Source organism: Phialemonium atrogriseum, assembly GCF_030411735.1.
Source record: "Phialemonium atrogriseum strain 8032-3 unplaced genomic scaffold QBC33scaffold_6, whole genome shotgun sequence".
NCBI classification, from domain to species: Eukaryota; Fungi; Ascomycota; class Sordariomycetes; order Cephalothecales; family Cephalothecaceae; genus Phialemonium; species Phialemonium atrogriseum.
The window spans coordinates 1,156,756-1,175,434 of record NW_026848143.1 but is presented as its reverse complement, the minus strand read 5'-3'; the positions used below and the strand labels follow the sequence as shown (position 1 = coordinate 1,175,434).

The window sequence follows — 18,679 nt, the reverse complement described above, 5'->3', positions numbered from 1 at the left end:
CAGTTGGCTTGGCTGGGCGATGGCAGGCGCAAAGGGAAACTGACTCTTCATTGGGACAGGGGGCGGCAATCTGTTTTGGCTTGGAGGTGTTAGATATATCGGGCTGATTCTAGATGCAGAGGCGTCGTAAAAGCTACCCTACTAGGTGCATATCAGTCATAGCTTGAAGATGAATCATAATAAATAAAAAATTGCAGTTCAAAATTCCGCGAGTGTTCATGGCTGGCTCCATTTGGGTCGGGCGAGTGCGACAACTCAAATCACAATAACTCGTTTCCTGTCATAAGGTCTTGTGTGGGAAGGGGTTTCTCAGACACTCGTGTGTCAGCTCAAGGCTCTCATTTTGGCAGCTATTTTGCTGGCAACAACCGAGTTCGTTTGGCCTCGTAATAACACCCTTAACCCGTGTGAAAACAGATTCCCCTGGATGCCATGCAATGTAGTGAAATCTTTTTTGGAAACCCACGCCGCCGGTGCCGTTGATATCACAGACCCCGCCCTCCTCTGGACTCGAAAATTCCTTTACGCCTGCAGGTCGTCATAGTCAGCCAAATATCCTCATTCGCAAATGGTCCCTCAAATGGTGAGTCGGCATACCTTAACGGCGAATTTTCGCTGGGGGAAGTGTGACTGGCGCTTCTTGGTCTTCTCTAGCACCCTTGAGGCGTCCTCCTTGGAGAGTCTGCGGCGGATGGCACGAGTCTGCTTGGGTCGGAGATCGAGAGGAAGGTACTTCTTGCCCTTGTAGAAGAGACGAAGCTGGGCCCTTTGCTTGGCGTTGATGACGGTGAGAACGCGAGCGATCGACTTCCGGATATCGTGGCTGCAATCGTGGGAAGAACAGCAGTCAGCACCATAGTCCCTTCAAATTATTCCCAACATCATCATATCCCCCCAAATGACCCTGCCATCGCATCCTTGTCGAGCTGGACGTACATCTTGTTAAGCTTGCTACCGGACGAAGCGATCTTCTGGATCCTCAGCTGGCCGAGCTCCGTCTTCAGCTCACCGAGCTGCTTCGTCAAATCGTCCTTGTTCTTGGACCATAGCTGGCCGGCCTTGACTTTACCGCTAGACTGCGACATTGTAAGCTGCTGTACTTCAGATGAAGATGCAAGTCCTGGACGGGGCAGGTTGGGCGGTTGCCGCAAGAGTGCGAATCGAACCGTTTGACGACATCGGAAGAGATAGATTATACGATCGGATGGATCATGCTTACCATTGTGAAGGATGCTGTCCAGTCAAAGGTCTACTAGAAAGATCGTGATCGTACGCCGCGACAAGGCTTTGAGGTCGAGGTAAAATTGCAATTGAGGGGGGACACCAAAAAGTTCCCGTTAGGGTGGAAAACCCTACAGCCAGGCCTTGCTGCTAAAGCACGTGCCGCTTTGTGTGCCCAATTTGCCTGAGGCAACCGATGACCATTTTCTGCCTCTTTCTGCCACCCAACGCGTTTCCTCATTGGGGTTAGCTCGGAGGGCTTTCCTTCGCTAAACGCACAATCTCTACCTTGCGCTGGGCCTCACACGAATTTCAATTCTCAGGCCAGCGAATTCGATAACGACGACAACTTCCGTTTCCTTTCCCGGCCCAAACAACAACCAGATCACCATGTCGTCCAAGGCGCAGCCAGCGGCCAAGACGTTTGGCAAGTCCACCCGGACGGTCCCTCAGGCCTCGGACAAGGCCCAGAAGTGGTACCCTGCCGTCGACGAGTCCAAGCCCAAGAAGGTACGTGAGCGATGCACACATTGAAAGGCAACTTTGCTGCAGATCTGGAGCATTGGAGCGAGTTGTACCGGACTCCGGGCACCACCTTTTGCGGAGGATGAGGTTGCCGACGGATTGGGACGCGAGCTCCGTGGTACACCGGAGCCGTGAACAACCAAGTCGCTGCGAGGGGCGGTCCCAGACGGAGAGGAGGCTCGCAATTCATGGCGCTCGACTGCCTAGGCCTGAGAAACACCACGGTATGCTAATACAGTCACTGCAGGTCCGCAAGACCCTCCGCCCCTGGGCTCCCCGAAACTCGCTCCAGCCCGGTACCGTCCTGATCCTCCTCGCTGGTCGATTCCGGGGCAAGCGCGTCGTCCTCCTTAAGGCTCTCGACCAAGGTGTTCTCCTCGTTACCGGCCCATTCAAGATCAACGGCGTTCCTCTGCGCAGAGTAAACGCGCGATATGTCATCGCGACATCACAGAAGGTCGACGTCTCTGGCGTAGACCAGAAGAAGATCGAGGAGATTGCGCAACCCAAGTACTTCACCGCCGAAAAGGCCAAGGAGAAGGCTGGCGAGGAGGCGTTCTTCAAGCAGGGAGAGAAGCCACAGGTACGAGAGCTGTTGCATTGGGCCTGCCCCAGTCCCCAGTGCCCTTCCAGACGAGAGCTAACAAATGCCCCAACAGAAGAAGGTTATCTCCAGCAGCCGGGCAGCGGACCAGAAGGCGATCGACAAGGCTCTGTTGGCCAGCATCAAGAAGGTCGATATGCTCGCGAGCTACCTCGCCTCCTCTTTCAGCCTCCGCAAGGGTGACAAGCCCCACGAGATGAAGTGGTAGACGTTGGGAGATGTTGCATGGAGATGGCTAAAGGGGCGTGGTTCGGAGGGTTGGGATGGCTCGGCCAATTTGCGTTTCGACGTTGACGGTTCTCGGTCCATTACGGCGTCTGTAATGAGGTTTTACAGTCATCATCAAAGAGCATAAAACAAGGCTTCACAACGGATCATGGTTTTAAGAACGGGTTTCAGTGTCACCTGGAGAATGAGAAGTCTAGAAGGGAACGCTCGACAAACGCCCTGATAGTGAGCATGTAAAGGTCAGCTTCTCCTCCTTGAGGGCCGCATTCTCTGTGTGAATTATCCACTCTGCAAGATGAGCCTGGTGATAAACAATAAATTGTTGCCATTCGTACGGAGTACAACCATATCAGAATGTATCTGGGCTGGAAGCTTCCAATCCTCATGCGTTCTTCCATGGATGTCGCTGCTGAGACAAAACATGTGAATTCGGGCCGGTACCAGGTGTCAAATGCCAGCCCCAAGCCTATATTGTATGTAAGCTGCGCCACATACTCGTACGCCACATTCGCCAGGGACAGCTTGGTACTCAACACCATTGACCTGGACAAACGAGGATTCTGTGAGACGACTCGTTCGACCCTTCTCCAATCACACATGGCGACCGCATCAAGTACGGGCTGGGCGCAGCTGCGCCAGCAGGCTAGGACATTAGAAGCTCAGGTATGATGCCGTTGCGAGATGCTGAATGTAGGTTAAGTCCACCTGATATACTGACATCCATCGACCCAGACCGAGACAGCCCTCCATACTTACTCCCAGTTCTCGACTGCGCCCAACATCCCTCCGAAACCGACCGAAGATGAGAAGAACACGGAATCAAAACTCCAGGATCTTCTCGAGAAGGTATGAGCAATGGACAAGTGTACCCGCCGGACCAGTCGGCACAGCGCACCCACCCTCCAGTCTGCCCTCTCCGTGTACGGGTGAATGAGAGGCTAAAACACAACCACAGAGAGACAAAGTTGTCGGGCAGCTCACGCGGCTCCTCGACTCGGAGGCGGCGCTAACCTCGTCGGCGCTAAAGCAAAACAACCTATCGCTACTCCGCGACAAGCTAGCGGAGCACCGGCGGGACCTGGCACGGCTCCGGGGGTCGCTCGGCGAGGCACGCGACCGGGCCAACCTGCTGTCGTCGGTGCGGGACGACATCGACGCGTACCGGTCCAGCAACCCGGAGGCGGCCGAGTCCGATTACATGCTGGAGGAGAGCGGGCGGATCGACCGCAGCCACGAGGCGGCCGACAGCGTGCTGAGCCAGGCGTACGCCGTCCGCGACGGCTTCACGCTGCAGCGCGAGACCCTCTCCAGCATCAACCGCCGCATCACCCTCGCGGCCAGCCAGGTGCCGGGCATCAACTCGCTGATCGGGAGGATATCGGCCAAGAAGAGGAGGGATGGCATCATCATGGGCTCGTTTATCGCCCTGTGCTTCCTGGTCTTCTGGTTCTTTATGTGACCTATGGGACTTCAAGGAAAGAAGAGTGGGGACCGCTTGTACATTCTTTACGCGGATTCGTTATGGTGGCGCATCCAGCATTGGCACTGGCGTTGGGACGGTTTTCTTTACGGCAGAGCTGACATTGGCTTTCTTCTGTCAAGGCATTTCGTGGGAAAGGGGTATCTCTTCAGGTGCAATAACACAGATGGTACAAAAACAGTAATAATGCAAAAAAGAAAGATGCAGGTCAGCTACGGCCCGAGGCTCGCGGCTGGCTCCGCTGGCTTCCTCAATAATGTTCCAGGGCGCGTGCCCGCCTTGCTCATCTCATCTAACAGCCGCTGGACTCCCTTGACCAAGCCTTGGCGCTCATCCGGCTCGCTCTGCCCACTCGCGGCCCAGCGGATTCGGCAGTCCTTGTCCACCAGATACACATAGCCCACCTTGCTATTCAGCAGCCCGATGGTCTCCCGTATCTCGTCTGATATGCCCCTCCGCACGATGAAGTATCTGTTCCAGTTCGGCTTCCCGATCTGTTTCCTCAGCGACCCGACGAAGAGCCGGATGATCCACGCCTTCAGGGTGTTCTCCTCGACGTTGACCCTCACCAGCTGGGCGAGGCCGCCGCTCTGGTCCAGGACGGCCTGGAGCCCCGGGTTTGCCTCGGGCGAGATGAAGGACTTGATCTGGTTCTCGGCCCACATGCCGCTGAACACGGCCACGACCGACGCCCGCCCCTCCAGCACCGGCGTCGTGTCCTGCGGCCTCCGGTCACCCTTGGCGAGCGTCCGGCCGTGCAGGTTCGGGAAGTACAGCGACAGGGCCGCCTTGAAGAGCCGCGGCGGCGCGAGGAAGGACTTGCCCTTGTGCCACTTTATGTTGCTCCATTCCCGGAAGTACGGCTTCGCCAGTTTCTGCTTCCTGGAGTTGTGCGGTCAGCGAATGGTCTTAACAAGGGGGTCATCGTGGGGGATCGGGGGTTGCAATGCATACAGCTCCGCTCGCCTCGCGAGGTGCTTCTCGTAGTTGACAAAGTCATCCCGCCGTTGCTGTAGTGAACGCCGGTCGACACCCGTGTTCTCGCCTGGTCTAGGTGCTTGATGGAAGCCGATCGGGCGAGAGAGGGTCGTCGGGGTGAACTCCTCGACGCGCTTGCCGTAGGCTCGGGGGACGTCCGCCAACGGGCGGTTCTCCGCGGGCGCGTCCGCTACTGGCTGGGCCGGGGTCTCCTTGGGGGGCGTCGGCTGTGCCGCGAGGAGGCCATACGACGTAGCGAATGGCCTCCGCTGACAAAGAATGCGATTGACGACCCGGGTCCTAAGCATTGTACGTATCATGTGCCCTCCAACCTCCAATATTTCGGGATCGCGGTGCTGGAGGCGGCTCCACGACGGGCCAAAAATTGTTCTAGCGCCACGTTTCTTCGGTTATCTACGGGGGGTGCCTGGCTCGGCCTAACGTCATACTAGTGACTTACACGATAAGCCGCTGAAAGCCGACTCTTGCAACGACTCGCTCCCGCGAGGAACAATCCTTTGACCTTCGAGTAGAAGAACTCTCCATTGAACTGGAAATGTGGGAGACATTCACGATCAATCGCACAAACGATGTTTCTCCAACGAGGCTCTCACGCTATCCGACAACAATGGCGCCTCTACAATGGTCTGAAGCTGGTGGCGACCGCCGCAGGGTCCGGACGGTACCCCGCTAGGGGATTCCATTCAACCCAACAGTTCCGGGTCGTGAAGCCCGTGTTGCTGGCCGACATTGGTGAAGGTTAGATACCTCCTGCGCCTCAGGCGGCCCATTATCAAGAGCTAAACCCGTCGTTCAGGCATCGTTGAATGCGAAATCATCCAATGGTTCGTCGAGGCCGAGGCACGGGTCGAGGAGTTCTCGCCGCTGTGCGAGGTCCAGAGCGACAAGGCCTCCGTGGAGATCACAAGCCGCTTTGCCGGCGTCGTCAAGAAGCTCTACTACGATGCCGGGGAGATGGCGAAAGTTGGCAAGCCGTTTGTCGACATTGACATTCAGGGCGATGCAAACCCGGAAGTTCTCGAGGCGCTCACGCCGGCCGAGCCGAAGCAGGAGGCACCGGCAGCGGCTAAACAGAGCTCACAGCCCGGTGCAAGCCCAGGCACTACCCCAGAAAACAAAGGCACCGCCAGGGAAGAGGTCAATAGGGGTCAATGGCAATCCCAACAGCAGCAGGGAGAACATGCTACATTGGCAACCCCTGCGGTCAGGCATCTATCAAGGGAACTGAAAGTGGACATCTCAAAAATACCTGGAACTGGGAAGGGTGGCAGGGTATTGAAGGAGGATATCTACAAGTTCGTCGAGGGCGGGCGTGTGGAATCGAAAGGCGGGCCTACAAGCCCGCAGGTGGCACGTTCAGCGCCAGAGGCAGCTGCCGGCCCGCAGACGGAGACACCGGTGCCGTTGACCAAGACCCAAGAGCAAATGTTCAAGGCGATGACGCGGTCGCTCAACATCCCGCACTTCCTCTACGCCGACGAGGTGGACTTCACGAGCCTGGTCGAGCTCCGCGGCCGGCTGAACAAGGTCCTCGCCAACTCGCCCGAGGGGTCGGGCGACGTGGGGAAGCTGTCCTACCTACCCTTCATCATCAAGGCCGTGTCGATGGCGCTGTACAAATACCCGATCCTCAACGCGCGCGTGGAGATCGACGCGGCGACCTCCAAGCCCGGCCTGGTCCATCGCAGCCAGCACAACATAGGGGTGGCGATGGACACGCCGTCGGGGTTGCTGGTGCCGGTGATCAAGAACGTCGGGTCCCTCAACGTCCTCACCATCGCGTCGGAGCTCGTGCGCCTCCAGATGCTCGCTATGGCGGGCAGGCTGTCGCCACAGGACATGTCGGGCGGCACGATAACGGTCAGCAACATCGGCAACATCGGCGGCACGTACCTGTCGCCGGTGATTGTGGAGCGCGAGGTGGCGATCCTGGGCGTCGGCAGGATGCGCGACGTGCCCGCCTTCGACGGCGGCTCGGACCGCGTGGTCAGGAAGCGCGTCTGCAACTTCAGCTGGAGCGCCGACCACAGGGTCGTCGACGGCGCGACAATGGCCCGCGCGGCCGAGGTGGTGCGCCGCATCGTCGAGGAGCCGGACGTCATGGTGTTGCATCTGCGGTAGGGTTTTTCTCTGCGGGGGTGTCAGGAGGGGCCGTCCCTTGGCTGGTGGCGTACGAACGGTGCCCTTGGGGAGGGGTAGGAGGTAGGGGGTAGATGGTACGGGGTGAGGGTTGAAAAGGGAACCGGTGTGTTCTTCATGTATGGTCCCTCGAAAGGGAACGGGGCCGCATGACTTGGATCATGGGACGTTTGGCTGTCAATTAAAGAAAAGCATGGCGGGCCGAACCAATTGTTTCGATTAGAGTAATCAATTGCCAACAATCCAGGGCTGTAGAGCATGATGCAGCCTGCAGGCGACTCCTTTCGGGAGGAACGTGCCGTTACATTGGTGCCCAACGCGACCCTGACCCGAGTTGACAAAATTGGCCCGATGGGAAGGAAGTGCGGATGACGTAGAACCTTTATTTGCGAAAGGGAGCTCAGGTTCGACAGTAAGCGCCAGAAACGTGAAAACCCATGCTTGTGCTATCGTCCGTAGCTGTGGATGCTATGTTTACGTTCTCTCTTACGTTCTCTCTCGCGACTCTCGTCGCCGCTCGTCCCTGAGCATCAACACCAAAGGCTGTACAGGCAGGTGAATATGACAACCTTTTGAACGCCCTGACAGGGCTGAACCAGAAGTCCACCGTCAAATGCAATATCCATATCATATAAATCATCCCTTACACCCATGACTCTGCATGTCCCAGATCCATATTTGCGCCCAAGTGCATCCAGATGACAAAAGTGATCCAAAGAGCCCCCTATTCCCTGACGATTAAGAAGGAGCGGAAAGATTAGCCCGATGAGATCCGTCGATTCGGTGTCCGTCGTCACATAACCTCCCTATGATCGATTTGCGTCCATCACCTTGAGGACATTGTCCAACACATCTGCCTTCACCTCCTCGGCCGATCGGCTCACGTCGACCCTTACGACGTCGGTCTCGTCCGGGGCTGGCGGCTCGAGGATGTCGAGCTGGCTGTGCACCATGTTGGCGCCCATGTAATGGTTCTGACGGCTAAACACCCGCTTAAGGAGGACTTCCGCGGGGGCGTGGAGATAGATGAAGTGAAGGTGAAGGTTCGGCACGAAGTAGGGGGCGACCCGGATGACGTCCCGGTATTTCCGCTTCAGGGCGGAGCAGGTAACTACTGCGCCGGCATAGCCAGCATCGAGCTTGCGGATAGACTCTTCGCGGAGCGCAACCAACCAGTCCCAGCGATCAGCATCCGTGAGAGGGATGCCATTGCCCATCTTCTCAATGTTTGCCGGGGTGTGGAACTATCTCACCGTCAGACCAGCAAAGCCCCCGGGGGGGAGGGTTCAAGAACCAACCTCATCGCCCTCAATATAAGGCAGGCTCAACGCTTCGGCAAGGTATTCTGCAACAGTGCTCTTCCCACAGCCAGCAGGGCCTGTTACTAGCCATATATGGTGTTCGGCATGCTGTCCGTGACCATTCAGGTCAGTTGCAGTCGACACAACGCCAGTGGACTTGGTATCACCAGAAACCACGGGCATGGAAAGGTAGGCCGTATTCGAAGACGAAGGGATAGCTTGAGTTCCGTTCGAGATATTGTTGGAGGACGGGGGCGCTTGTCCGTTGACGGGCGCGAGGGGGTCACAGGAGAGCATGGTCGAGGCTATATGGTAGGAGGCAGAATGTGTGTTGGGTCCGTAGGTGACGGCAAGCAAGCAGGGTAAAGGAGGTCATTCAATGGAAAGGCCAGGCGACTAGGATGCTATTGCACGTCTTGCTCGAAGGTGGGTGTTGAGGTAGGTGGGTAAGATGGGAGCCAGATTCAGATCAAACGGGACAGGATAGCAGCAACAGAAACACAGTAGAAGACCAACGTCGATTCCACGAGAAGTCGAACAAAGGGCTCATTACCTAGTCTATATATACCTCTCTGTAGGTGGTACTAACTGGGATGGATGGCCTAAAAACTTCCCAGCGTCCCCAGGAGGCGGGCTGGCGTGAGCTATCCGGATTGGATTCGTGGGGCGACTAGAAGTTTCAGCGAGATCCAGTTGTACCTGATGGGCCGGGAAAGGCTGTACTACGCAGTATGTAATAGTAATCCGTACATACATTTAGCGTGCGGTAGAAGGAAACTTGGTTCACCCGCCGCAGCGGGTACGGGTGAGAATGATCCTATTGGCGTGCGGCACCATCAACGGGCAAATATGACAGGAGACTCCACCCAGACCCAAGAGATGTATCCCAGAAGTACATGGCACCTGGGGAAGACCGGGGGGGCCTGTCAAGGCGCGTGGGATGATTCCAGTTTCTCATTCTGTTGTGGGGAAGAATTAAAAGGGGAGGACTGAAACCATCATCCGAGGTGACTCTAGGTGAGGGATAACCACAGGAAAACAGGTACCTAGGTAGTACAGGCTGTTAGAAATGGATACCTACATCCGTCATTGAAACCCCGTACGAGCCTCCATGGCCCCTTCCGGTGTGGGCGGGAAGAAGGCCGAGGCGAGGAAAGAAGAAGCAAAGAACAAACTGGGAATCCAAGCTGTAGATTGTGCGCTTCTCGAATTGGGTTTAGTCGGCCCAGGCCCCTTGCAAAACCAATCCCTTAGGCAGTCAATGCTCAAGCTAAAGGCAGCGTGGCCAGGTTCAAAATGCAAGACACAACCAGGGGGCGCGTGGGGGCGCACACCTACATGCACGCCTACATTGCCGGTGCCGGCCAAAGTCACCAGACCACTGAAAGCTCTACGCTAGCACATTCGCATTGAGGCCAACGAATTCCATGACCAGTGATCCTACGGGCAAATAATCAACCCCTCATATCACTCCTACAACAAGTACTATCCATGTAGGGGTAGAGGTAGATCTAATGCTCAACCATGAGGAGTACCTTAGGTACGTATGTGTTGAGCTAACAGACCCTTATTAGGATCGGAAAGCAAATGTACATCTCTACAATCCGGTCTCCCGTCCCTCCAAGAGTTGCTAACCCTGCAACCGGTCAGTTCGGTCAGCTATTTTGCCTTGTTGCGAAATGCTTGGGTAAATTTGGCACAATGAATGTTAATATCCCCGCGCATACCGACCTCACAGGCTCACGTTGCTCCCACCACTCTCCTCGATTCCTGCCTGACCACGGAGAACACCTTGTATAGAACACCTACTTACTGGAATACAACATGACAACCTGCCGAAATACTTGCCGTAAACAGCGCCCGGTTGAGGCCAGGCACAGTTTCCCGGACAGTTCTAATACTGTGCTTCCGCTAAAGCGGGCTGTAGGTGGCCGCGGGCGGTGCCTGTGTACGTAATGTCCCCATCAAACTACGGCGTAGGTACACCGAATTCTTGAGCCGTTATTACGCAGTAAGGCGCCGGGCCACTTTTGGACGAAGGCCAGAACGAAGAAACGGTTAAAAAGCAACTCAGTGGACAGTTCCCCTATGATTCGGCCGGTGTTAAATCTCCACGTGAGCTCCAACTTTCAGGGAATTCCGGGGGAAAAAGCTTCACCAACCCTAACCCAGGCCCGAGCTTACCCTGAGTCTTACGGCCTCCTCTTTTAGGAAGCTGCCATGGGGTTACGGCCGCGCTAGTGATCTGTGCGTGCTGCTTGGAGTTTACCTGCTGAGTATGTGCTAGCAGCAGCATTCCGGCCAGTCACAATGTGAAGAGCCGACTTGAACAAGCAAGCACCTATTCGGCCAACCACAGACAGAAGGGGCCTTCTTCCAAGCTACCCTCTTCAACTTCAATGTCCCTTTTCCCTCTCCTTCGAGTTCCTGCGCTCAGAAGTCTGAGGTCTAGTTTCCGTCATCCCATCCTTCGCAATCCCAACTTATTCCACCTCGGTAGCCGATCGATTCGTCGTCAGATCAACATGGATGCCCAAGAGCTTAGCAATTACCACGCTGATGCACCGCCAAGTGTCGTGAGACTTGAGATTGCAAAGCACTTTGATGCCTTGACAGACAAACAAAAGCGCTACGCTCATTTCATCAGCAAGTAGGACTGTCCTCATCTCATGATAGCATCTCCGGTCTAGGAATACCCGTTTGCTTCCCCTGAAAGCTCAGGAGGTTGCGCAAGGTACCGCTGAGGTTCAACCCCGCTAATTCCATGGTTCAGAGCCTCCTTTGCTGGTAATCGCATTGTCCTACGGCAGGTGTCTCCTGAGTCGGAGCCTATCTACGACTTCATCATTGCCCTCCACAATGGAAGCGGAGGGGATTGGAAGGCTCTTGCCGTGAACGCAGGCGTGGGCGAAGCTGATCTTACGGCTTTCCTCCAGTATGCTGCCCAGTTTCTAGGCAATGGCGGCAACTACAAAAGCTTCGGTGACTCCAAGTTCATCCCAAGATGCGAGGAAAATGTCTTTGCAGCTCTAGCCGCAACATCACCGGAAGCCCAGCGTCACTATCTGGCTACAGGCGGTGCCATCTTTTCCACGGACAAACCCGGGCTCATGCACCTCGGATTCACAGACGAGGGACACATGACGACCTACTACCCCGATTCCCCCGATATCACTCAGGGGGAGATTGCCGCCGTGGCATCGTGGATGCAGAAGACGGGCCTCCTCCCGGAAAACACGAGACTCCGGAAGACCAAGGATGGGAATTTCGAGCTCATAATCGCCTCTGCCAGGTCCAGCGCGCCAAATGAAGGTGGAGATATCGGCAAGGAGACCCAGTATAAACTTGAGGATGGACCGCTGACAGGGAAAACCATCACGTTGGTATACGGAGATTATGCCAAGGAGATGAGCGCCATTGCGTCATACATCATCAAGGCGGCGGAGAACGCCGAGAACCAAACCCAGCAGAAGATGCATCTCGCATACGCCCAGTCGTTTGATAATGGATCGCTGTTGGCGTTTAAGGACAGCCAGAGGTTCTGGATCCGCGACCAAGGGCCGATGGTTGAATGCAACATCGGCTTTATCGAGACCTACCGCGACCCCGCAGGTGTCAGGGGAGAATGGGAGGGCTTTGCAGCTGGTGAGTCGTTCCGCCTCAACCTGTTTCCGGTTGCTAACTTGCCTCGCCCACAGTTGTGAATCGTACGTTTCCCCAGTCATAAGAACACAATCTCTCATGGTATGGTGAATGCTCATTATTCCTTCTGCAGTCGAGAGGACCCGGGCGTTCGGAGATCTTGTTCAATCTGCCCCCTCCTTGATCCCGTTGCTGCCCTGGGGCAAAGAGTTTGAGAAGGATAAGTTCCTCTCGCCAGATTTTACCTCTCTGGAAGTGCTCTCGTTCGCTGGTAAGTTACAGGGCCCATGGTGGATTAATGATGAAAGATAGCTGACGATTTTCCTTGTCAGGTTCTGGTATTCCCGCTGGAATCAACATGTAAGTCTTCTGCAGCCTATTTTGTCCGGGTGGGACATACTCCCTCACAATACTGACCGCACCAGCCCCAATTATGATGATATCCGGCAAAGCGAAGGTCCGTTGCTGTCCTCAATGATACTTATAGAAGCTGTATTAACCGACATGAACAGGCTTCAAGAATGTGAGCCTGGGTAAGCTTGCTACCTAACCAGTGATCTTATGAATTCTAGGGGTCTAATATTTTTCTATAGGGAACGTCTTGAGCGCCAAAGCTCCCGACGAGAAGATTCCGTTCATTGCAGATGAGGACATGGATATCTTCAAGAAGTTCCGCGATCCCTCCTTCGAGATACAAGTCGGGCTCCACGAACTCACAGGCATGTTCCAATCTCAACTCCTGCCGCCGATATTTGCTAAACCAGAGTGCAGGTCATGGGTGTGGAAAGCTTCTCCAGGAAACCTCACCTGGTGTCTTCAATTTCGACAAGGAGAACCCTCCCGTGAGCCCTCTGACCAACAAGCCTGTAACAACATGGTACAAGCCTGGTCAAACCTGGGGCTCAGTCTTTGGGGGATTGGCCGGCGCATATGAAGTACATCCACCCCGACAAACTCTCTCCCCCGCCTGTCCGCCCCTCATCCTCCCTTTCTCGTGTCTTTTTTCTAACGTGTCTGGCTTACACTGAACTAGGAATGTCGCGCGGAGCTGGTTGCCATGTACTTGGGGTATGTCTTACGATTTTGTACGACTGGGCGGTTCTAACCTTTTGCAGTTGCGATTTCCCTGTCCTCAAGATCTTCGGGTACGGGGATGGTACAGTAGATATGGACGGTGAGGCTGGAGATGTTCTCTACGCATCGTATCTGACCATGGCCCGGGCCGGTCTGGTATCTATCGAGATGTGGGACCCTAAGAGCCAGAAATGGGGTCAGCCTCATTGTCAGGCGCGATTTGCAATCCTCAAGGTTCGTCATGTGTTCCTAATCCTTTCGACAAAAACTGATCGGATCACAGTGTTTCCTCGAGGCGAAGGACAACTTTTGCACGTTGGAGTACAGTAACGAAGACTTGTCTGATCTGAAGATCAAGCTAGACCGTTCAAAGATCCTCACAGCTGGTCGTGAAGGTGAGAGATTTCCCGCTTTAAAGTTATCGAAACTGTAGCGCCTGGATCTAACTTGTGGGAACAGCGGTCGGGAATTTCCTTCAAAAGATCCATATCTACAAGTCGACGGCTGATGTCGAGGCTGGTTCGGAGTTCTTCCTCAATATGTCGAATGTGGGACTTGAGTATTGGGGCACCAAGGTCCGGAACGTTGTGCTCAAGAACAAGCAACCAAGGAAGGTGTTCGTTCAGGCCAATACCTTCCTTGACGAGGCTACAGGCAAGGTTACCTGCAAACAGTATGAACCAACACTGGAGGGCATGATCCAGAGCTGGGTGGAGAGGAAGCTGTGAAGGCACCAAGCATTTGGAATGCTGGTTTCGAAACAAGGGGGTCCTCTCCTTGGTTCAGTTTCTCCCAGGCAAGGAGAAGCAGAAGCATTGGGCGCTGCATAAGATAAGAATAGTATCTTTTTGAAGCGCGGTGGTGCCATTCTATTCAAGTATCGACTTTCAAACATGACATCCTGCCGTGAAATAACATACAAACATGATGGTTAAAAACTCACACCTATCCAAACTCACACCTATCCTATTATTAACGCACACCTATCATCCTATTAACGCGATATTAGATCCTCATGGACCTCGCATTCCGGCTCATTTGGGTTCCCCCAATACCGGAGCTGGGTTTTCAGATGCCGCTTCCTCAGTCTTATCATGACCGCTGGCCGGCCACTCGGTGCCTGGAGATTCCAGTGCCTCGCCCGCAAGAGTTGAGGAAGCGGGAGCAAGCTCATCGCTGGGTTCGTCCTTTGCGGGTGACAGGGGTTCTCCCTCCGCAGGAGCACCTGCATCCTTCGCCGCTGTCTCCTCAGAAGTAGCAGGCGGCGCCTCCGTACCTCCAGCTGCTGCTGCCTTTCCCTTCCCCTCCTCCGCCTCCGCCGGCGGTCGACCGGCCGGATCCGATGCCCGTTGCCTCTCCTTGGCGACCCAGCCCAGGAACAGGGGCACGTCCCTGGCGATCTGACCCGGCACGGCCAGGGCCTGCACCCACGCGGGCAGGGCGCCGCGGGCGTTCGAGGCGGTGGCCATGACCCACTCGATGTCGCCCGAACCCGGCAGCTTGCGGATGCGCTCGACGCTCGTGTAGGCGCCGACGACGACGCCCTTGGAGCGCGATAGCTCGGCCTGCGGCGCCGCCGTCGCGAAGTCGGAGACGGCGATGCTCACGATGAGGAGCTCGGGCTTCTCCCTCCGGCTGACCGCCGCGGCGTCGTCAAGCTGTTGTTGTTGTTGTTGGGTCCTTTCCTCGCTCTCCTCGCTGCTGCTGCTGCCGCTGCCGCCGCTCTCCATGGCCGAGCACACCATCTGCAGCACGGGGAACACGCGATCCTTGACGAGGGGGCCCCCGACACGGTGCTTGATCTCCTCGACCCGCAGCGCGAACCGGCCCCACGTATCCCCGGCCTCGACGGCCTCGACGCCGCCGCAGTCCCACACGATGGCCGGCCTGCTGGCCACGACGGTCGGCGCGAACGCCGCCTCGCTCTCGGCGTGCCGCTCCCCGCCCATGGCGTCGCGGAACTCGGCCCACGAGGCGGACCGCGCGCCGGGCGCGGCGGTGTCGGCGTGCACGCTGCGCCGGCACGCCCACGTCTCGCCCGACGTCACGCGCCGGTGTCCGGACCGGCCCCCGGACCGGCGAGCGACGCGCTCCAGCTCGGCGGGCCGCACCGTGCGCTCCGAGAGGTGCACGGCGGCGGCGGACTCGGGGTAGCGCTTGCCGGCGCCCGAGGAGGGGCCCTTGGGCTTCCAGAGCCGGCTGGCGGCGGCGCCCGGGTCGACGGCCGGGTGGGCCGAGGCGGACGAGGCGGATTTGGGGGCCGCCGAGTCGATGAAGGGGACGGCCTCCTGCAGGATGGAGATGAGGAAGGGGGCGAGCTTGTCGGGCGTGTCCGACGGATCCGGGAGCTCCGCTGTTGTCAGGCCCCAGAGGCGGATGAGGGGCCCCAGGTCGTCGTCGCTCATGGCTGTTGTTGTTGTTGTTATTGTTGTTGTTGTTTTCTAAAAGGGGGAGCGGGTGGCTAAATGGGTTTCTCGCAAGGTTTTGGCAGCTTCGGGCTGCTAGTGTCGTGTCTCGCTTCTTTTTTGTAAGAATCGAGAAGGAGAACAGGGGAAAGATATACAACTGCCTCTCGCTCCCTTCTTACAACCATGTGAAAACGCTACGCACGGACCTTGGTTGTATCGGGAGGTGGGCTGATTCGATGAAGAGATGTAGTCCAACCACTTTTCCGTGGAGTCTCGTCAACATGAAAACTACCTGCTAGCAGGCTTGAGACAGTTCTTATAGTTGCAGGCATCAAACCGAAGGGTGGCTTGCCTTTCGCGACGGAGTGGTTATGCTGGCGGCGATGCTTGCGAAGATCCAGATCTACGCTTCAGACTGGCCGCGTCATCCATGCCCACCAATAGGTTCTGACACCATGGTCCTTCCGCTCCGAACAGGTGACACTTTAGACTCAGCCTGCAAGAGCCTCATCCCAGATAATATCACGAGTGGGTTTCAATGCTTGGCAGCTCTGCTTATGCAGATTATCAACTCATTCCTCTTATCCAAGTCGTCTATTAAAATATTATTACAGTCCTCAACCCTCGCCAGACCCCTTCGCTGTCTCGAACATTCTATTAACGGCCGGATTTTCAGCACCGGATTCAAATTCTATGAACAGGAACATGGAAAAAAAAAAAAAAAAAAACCCCAATTTTGAAAAAAAGGAGACCACAAACTCCTATACCGGTAGTTCCTCATCATGCCTTGTCACGCCTTTCCCAACACACGACTGCGGGCTCAAGGGGCCGCGAGAAAAGGGAGGCATAATCGGTGCCGATAACCTTGTCGCTCCCATCGACATTCCTGAACATGAACTGGCGCACCGTCATGGCGACGATGGTCTGCAACTGGACGTTGGCGAAATGCTCGCCGATACACCTATGCCGACCGGCACCGAATGGCAGGTAAGGAGACGCCGCACCCTTGCTGACCAAGCCATAGCCGTAGTCGATCTTCTCTTCCTCTTCCTGCTCATTCCGCACGATGGTCGGCGCAATGGGTGAGTCACTCTCCCACCGGTGCGGTTCCCACAGCTCGGGTTTGGGGAAGTACTGCGGGTCGGAAGAAGCAACGCCTGGTGCAGAGAGCAGGACGTGGTCGGTAGGGATGACGTATTTCGTGCCAGGGACAGGCATGGGCGATTTGACGGCTCGCATGATGGAGTGGATTGGCGCATGCATCCTGAGCGTCTCCTTGATGATGGCCTGGTTCAGAGGTAGCTTGGCAAGATCCTCGTACTTCAGAGGCGGCAGATCAGCACCGAGGGCCTTGACCTGCTCCTGGTAGAGCTCCTCCATTATATCCGGCCTCGACGCCAATCGGAGCATGATCCAAGAGCTCGTGGACGATGACGAGTGCTGGCCAGCCATCAGGAGAGCGATCATCATGTGCGCAACTTCATGATCTGGGACAGGAGTGCCGTTCTTGTAGGACGAGTTCATCAGGTGGTACATGATGTCTTTGGAGCCCGACTCGCCTTTCTCCCGACGAGACTTGATCGTGTCCATGTAGATCTTGGCGACCGTTCTCTGCGCATGGTCACGCCGTTTGTTCCATGGAAGCGGGGCCCAGTGCAGCATGAAGTTGATGGGCGAGAAACCCATGTCAAGGTCATGGTAGAGGTCAGCCAGCGATTCGTCGAACTTGTCGCGGATCTCTTTGCCCTGGAGGGCATGCGACGCAGTGAAGATGGTAATCTGAGCCAGTTTGGGGGGAATGCTGACGGTGCCCGATTGGCCCTTGAAATCAGCACTCTTCTTGAAGTAGGACGAAACTTCGTCGGCAATGATCGGGACGTAGGATCGGAAGGCTTCGGTCGTAAGGGCAACCTTCATGAACTGCGCCAATGCATCATTAGCTCCTAATCGTCGTATAGGTCCCGGCCTCGAGAACGAACCTTCTTCTGTTCCATGAGTTTTGAGTTGGGGCAGTCGTAGACGACGTCCTTGCCGAAGACGGGGGTGGTCAAGGCGGTGTAGATCTCCTCGGCACAAACATCGCGGATCTTTCCATTCAGAATGAACTCGTTGCCCTGCGTGCCAAGGCAGACCGTAGTCTTCTTGCCGAGAAGGATAAAGGTAAAGACATCTCCGTACTACAGGCTATATGTCAGCTGAATGCTGGCCCCCGTGGTCGGGGCGGCCATAGTTACCTTCGCCCTGTTCGCCCAGAAGAAGCTGGGAGGGTCCATGCCGTAGGTTATAGTGCTCCCAATGATGGGGAACCAATGGAAGACCATAGGGGGCTCATTGGGGTTCTTGAAAAAGAGTTGGTTGAGGACGTTAAAGAAGACTGAGAGGCCGATAACACTGGCGATCACGACGCCGACCTGCGATGCAGTTCCCAGTTGGAGGAACCGCTGGGACAGCGGTGCCAGGAAATCTTGAGCGATACCCATGGTTAGAAGGAGAGAATTAGGCTTGGCCTGACAAGGCACAAGAAGCCGATGTTGTAAAGAGCACAGGAACCGACAGTGTCTCCAGTGAACGAGGGAACGAGGAGACGTGAAGGGACTTTAATAGATCGCGGGAGCGAAGAAGATTCAGGGTCTCCTGCATGGGAACGATGACAATTGACGCGGGCCATTCGTTGAAATTGCTCTAAAACTTGCACGTGATGTGCCTTGCCCTCCAATCATAACCCCTGCCCTGGAAAGAAATCATTCCATGCTCCTTGGCTGTGGACCGCAATGTACCACTCCCAATCCCAGATGTCAACTGCTGTGGACCACAACGTACCACTCCTCAACCCTAAGGGAGATGTCAACTGTTCTCAATAAATGCTCCAGACAGTAAGAGTACTGCGCAGCGGTGAGGGGGTTGAATATGCCAGTAGGATTACCTACGTAGGGTGTGGAAGGTGATTGAATTTTGCAAAACTTGGCAATCAAACTAGGTACCTACAACTATGTATAACTTGGTTCGGGGCAGGGGCGAAAACGGCTGTCTACAACTAAGTAGGTACCCAAGGGACCAA

The 18,679-nt window shown here is 55.8% G+C and overlaps 9 protein-coding genes across 9 annotated transcripts; 4 read left to right on the top strand and 5 right to left on the bottom strand.

Moving 5' to 3' along the window:
- Nucleotides 1-59: 59 nt before the first annotated feature.
- On the bottom strand, nt 60-1,305 carry QBC33DRAFT_531941 (ribosomal L29 protein-domain-containing protein). Its single transcript, XM_060427341.1, has 4 exons — nt 1,220-1,305; nt 937-1,076; nt 598-823; nt 60-528 (listed from the first exon to the last, which is right to left on the bottom strand). The coding sequence occupies exons 1-4, from the start codon at nt 1,220-1,222 to the stop codon at nt 523-525; spliced, it is 375 nt and encodes a 124-aa protein (XP_060285988.1). The 5' UTR covers nt 1,223-1,305; the 3' UTR covers nt 60-522.
- Nucleotides 1,306-1,517: 212 nt separating this feature from the next.
- On the top strand, nt 1,518-2,977 carry QBC33DRAFT_531938 (ribosomal protein L6e-domain-containing protein). Its single transcript, XM_060427340.1, has 3 exons — nt 1,518-1,731; nt 1,994-2,329; nt 2,406-2,977. The coding sequence occupies exons 1-3, from the start codon at nt 1,612-1,614 to the stop codon at nt 2,556-2,558; spliced, it is 609 nt and encodes a 202-aa protein (XP_060285987.1). The 5' UTR covers nt 1,518-1,611; the 3' UTR covers nt 2,559-2,977.
- A 54-nt stretch (nt 2,978-3,031) lies between these two features.
- On the top strand, nt 3,032-4,275 carry QBC33DRAFT_531935 (uncharacterized protein). The gene is made up of 3 exons (XM_060427339.1): nt 3,032-3,241; nt 3,311-3,424; nt 3,534-4,275. Exons 1-3 carry the CDS (start codon nt 3,176-3,178, stop codon nt 4,035-4,037), a joined length of 684 nt encoding a protein of 227 aa, XP_060285986.1. The 5' UTR covers nt 3,032-3,175; the 3' UTR covers nt 4,038-4,275.
- Nucleotides 4,164-5,390, bottom strand: QBC33DRAFT_531933 (ATP10 protein-domain-containing protein). The gene is made up of 2 exons (XM_060427338.1): nt 5,013-5,390; nt 4,164-4,940 (listed from the first exon to the last, which is right to left on the bottom strand). Exons 1-2 carry the CDS (start codon nt 5,354-5,356, stop codon nt 4,271-4,273), a joined length of 1,014 nt encoding a protein of 337 aa, XP_060285985.1. The 5' UTR covers nt 5,357-5,390; the 3' UTR covers nt 4,164-4,270.
- Nucleotides 5,391-5,516: 126 nt separating this feature from the next.
- Nucleotides 5,517-7,595, top strand: QBC33DRAFT_468147 (2-oxoacid dehydrogenases acyltransferase-domain-containing protein). The gene is made up of 2 exons (XM_060425164.1): nt 5,517-5,795; nt 5,854-7,595. Exons 1-2 carry the CDS (start codon nt 5,627-5,629, stop codon nt 7,176-7,178), a joined length of 1,494 nt encoding a protein of 497 aa, XP_060285984.1. The 5' UTR covers nt 5,517-5,626; the 3' UTR covers nt 7,179-7,595.
- QBC33DRAFT_337022 (P-loop containing nucleoside triphosphate hydrolase protein) lies at nt 7,549-9,135 on the bottom strand. Its single transcript, XM_060423710.1, has 2 exons — nt 8,495-9,135; nt 7,549-8,440 (listed from the first exon to the last, which is right to left on the bottom strand). Exons 1-2 carry the CDS (start codon nt 8,792-8,794, stop codon nt 8,003-8,005), a joined length of 738 nt encoding a protein of 245 aa, XP_060285983.1. The 5' UTR covers nt 8,795-9,135; the 3' UTR covers nt 7,549-8,002.
- A 1,384-nt stretch (nt 9,136-10,519) lies between these two features.
- QBC33DRAFT_531926 (peptidase family M49-domain-containing protein) lies at nt 10,520-14,432 on the top strand. The gene is made up of 13 exons (XM_060427337.1): nt 10,520-11,147; nt 11,271-12,142; nt 12,196-12,204; nt 12,273-12,410; nt 12,472-12,499; nt 12,565-12,596; nt 12,652-12,672; nt 12,733-12,858; nt 12,911-13,074; nt 13,173-13,207; nt 13,255-13,447; nt 13,497-13,608; nt 13,673-14,432. Exons 1-13 carry the CDS (start codon nt 10,897-10,899, stop codon nt 13,939-13,941), a joined length of 2,250 nt encoding a protein of 749 aa, XP_060285982.1. The 5' UTR covers nt 10,520-10,896; the 3' UTR covers nt 13,942-14,432.
- On the bottom strand, nt 14,248-15,618 carry QBC33DRAFT_557052 (uncharacterized protein; the record flags this gene model as incomplete). The annotated part of the gene is made up of 1 exon (XM_060429776.1): nt 14,248-15,618. The coding sequence occupies one exon, from the start codon at nt 15,616-15,618 to the stop codon at nt 14,248-14,250; it is 1,371 nt and encodes a 456-aa protein (XP_060285981.1).
- Nucleotides 15,619-16,179: 561 nt separating this feature from the next.
- QBC33DRAFT_531919 (eburicol 14a-demethylase) lies at nt 16,180-18,251 on the bottom strand. The gene is made up of 3 exons (XM_060427336.1): nt 17,856-18,251; nt 17,601-17,798; nt 16,180-17,541 (listed from the first exon to the last, which is right to left on the bottom strand). The coding sequence occupies exons 1-3, from the start codon at nt 18,099-18,101 to the stop codon at nt 16,402-16,404; spliced, it is 1,584 nt and encodes a 527-aa protein (XP_060285980.1). The 5' UTR covers nt 18,102-18,251; the 3' UTR covers nt 16,180-16,401.
- Nucleotides 18,252-18,679: the final 428 nt, after the last annotated feature.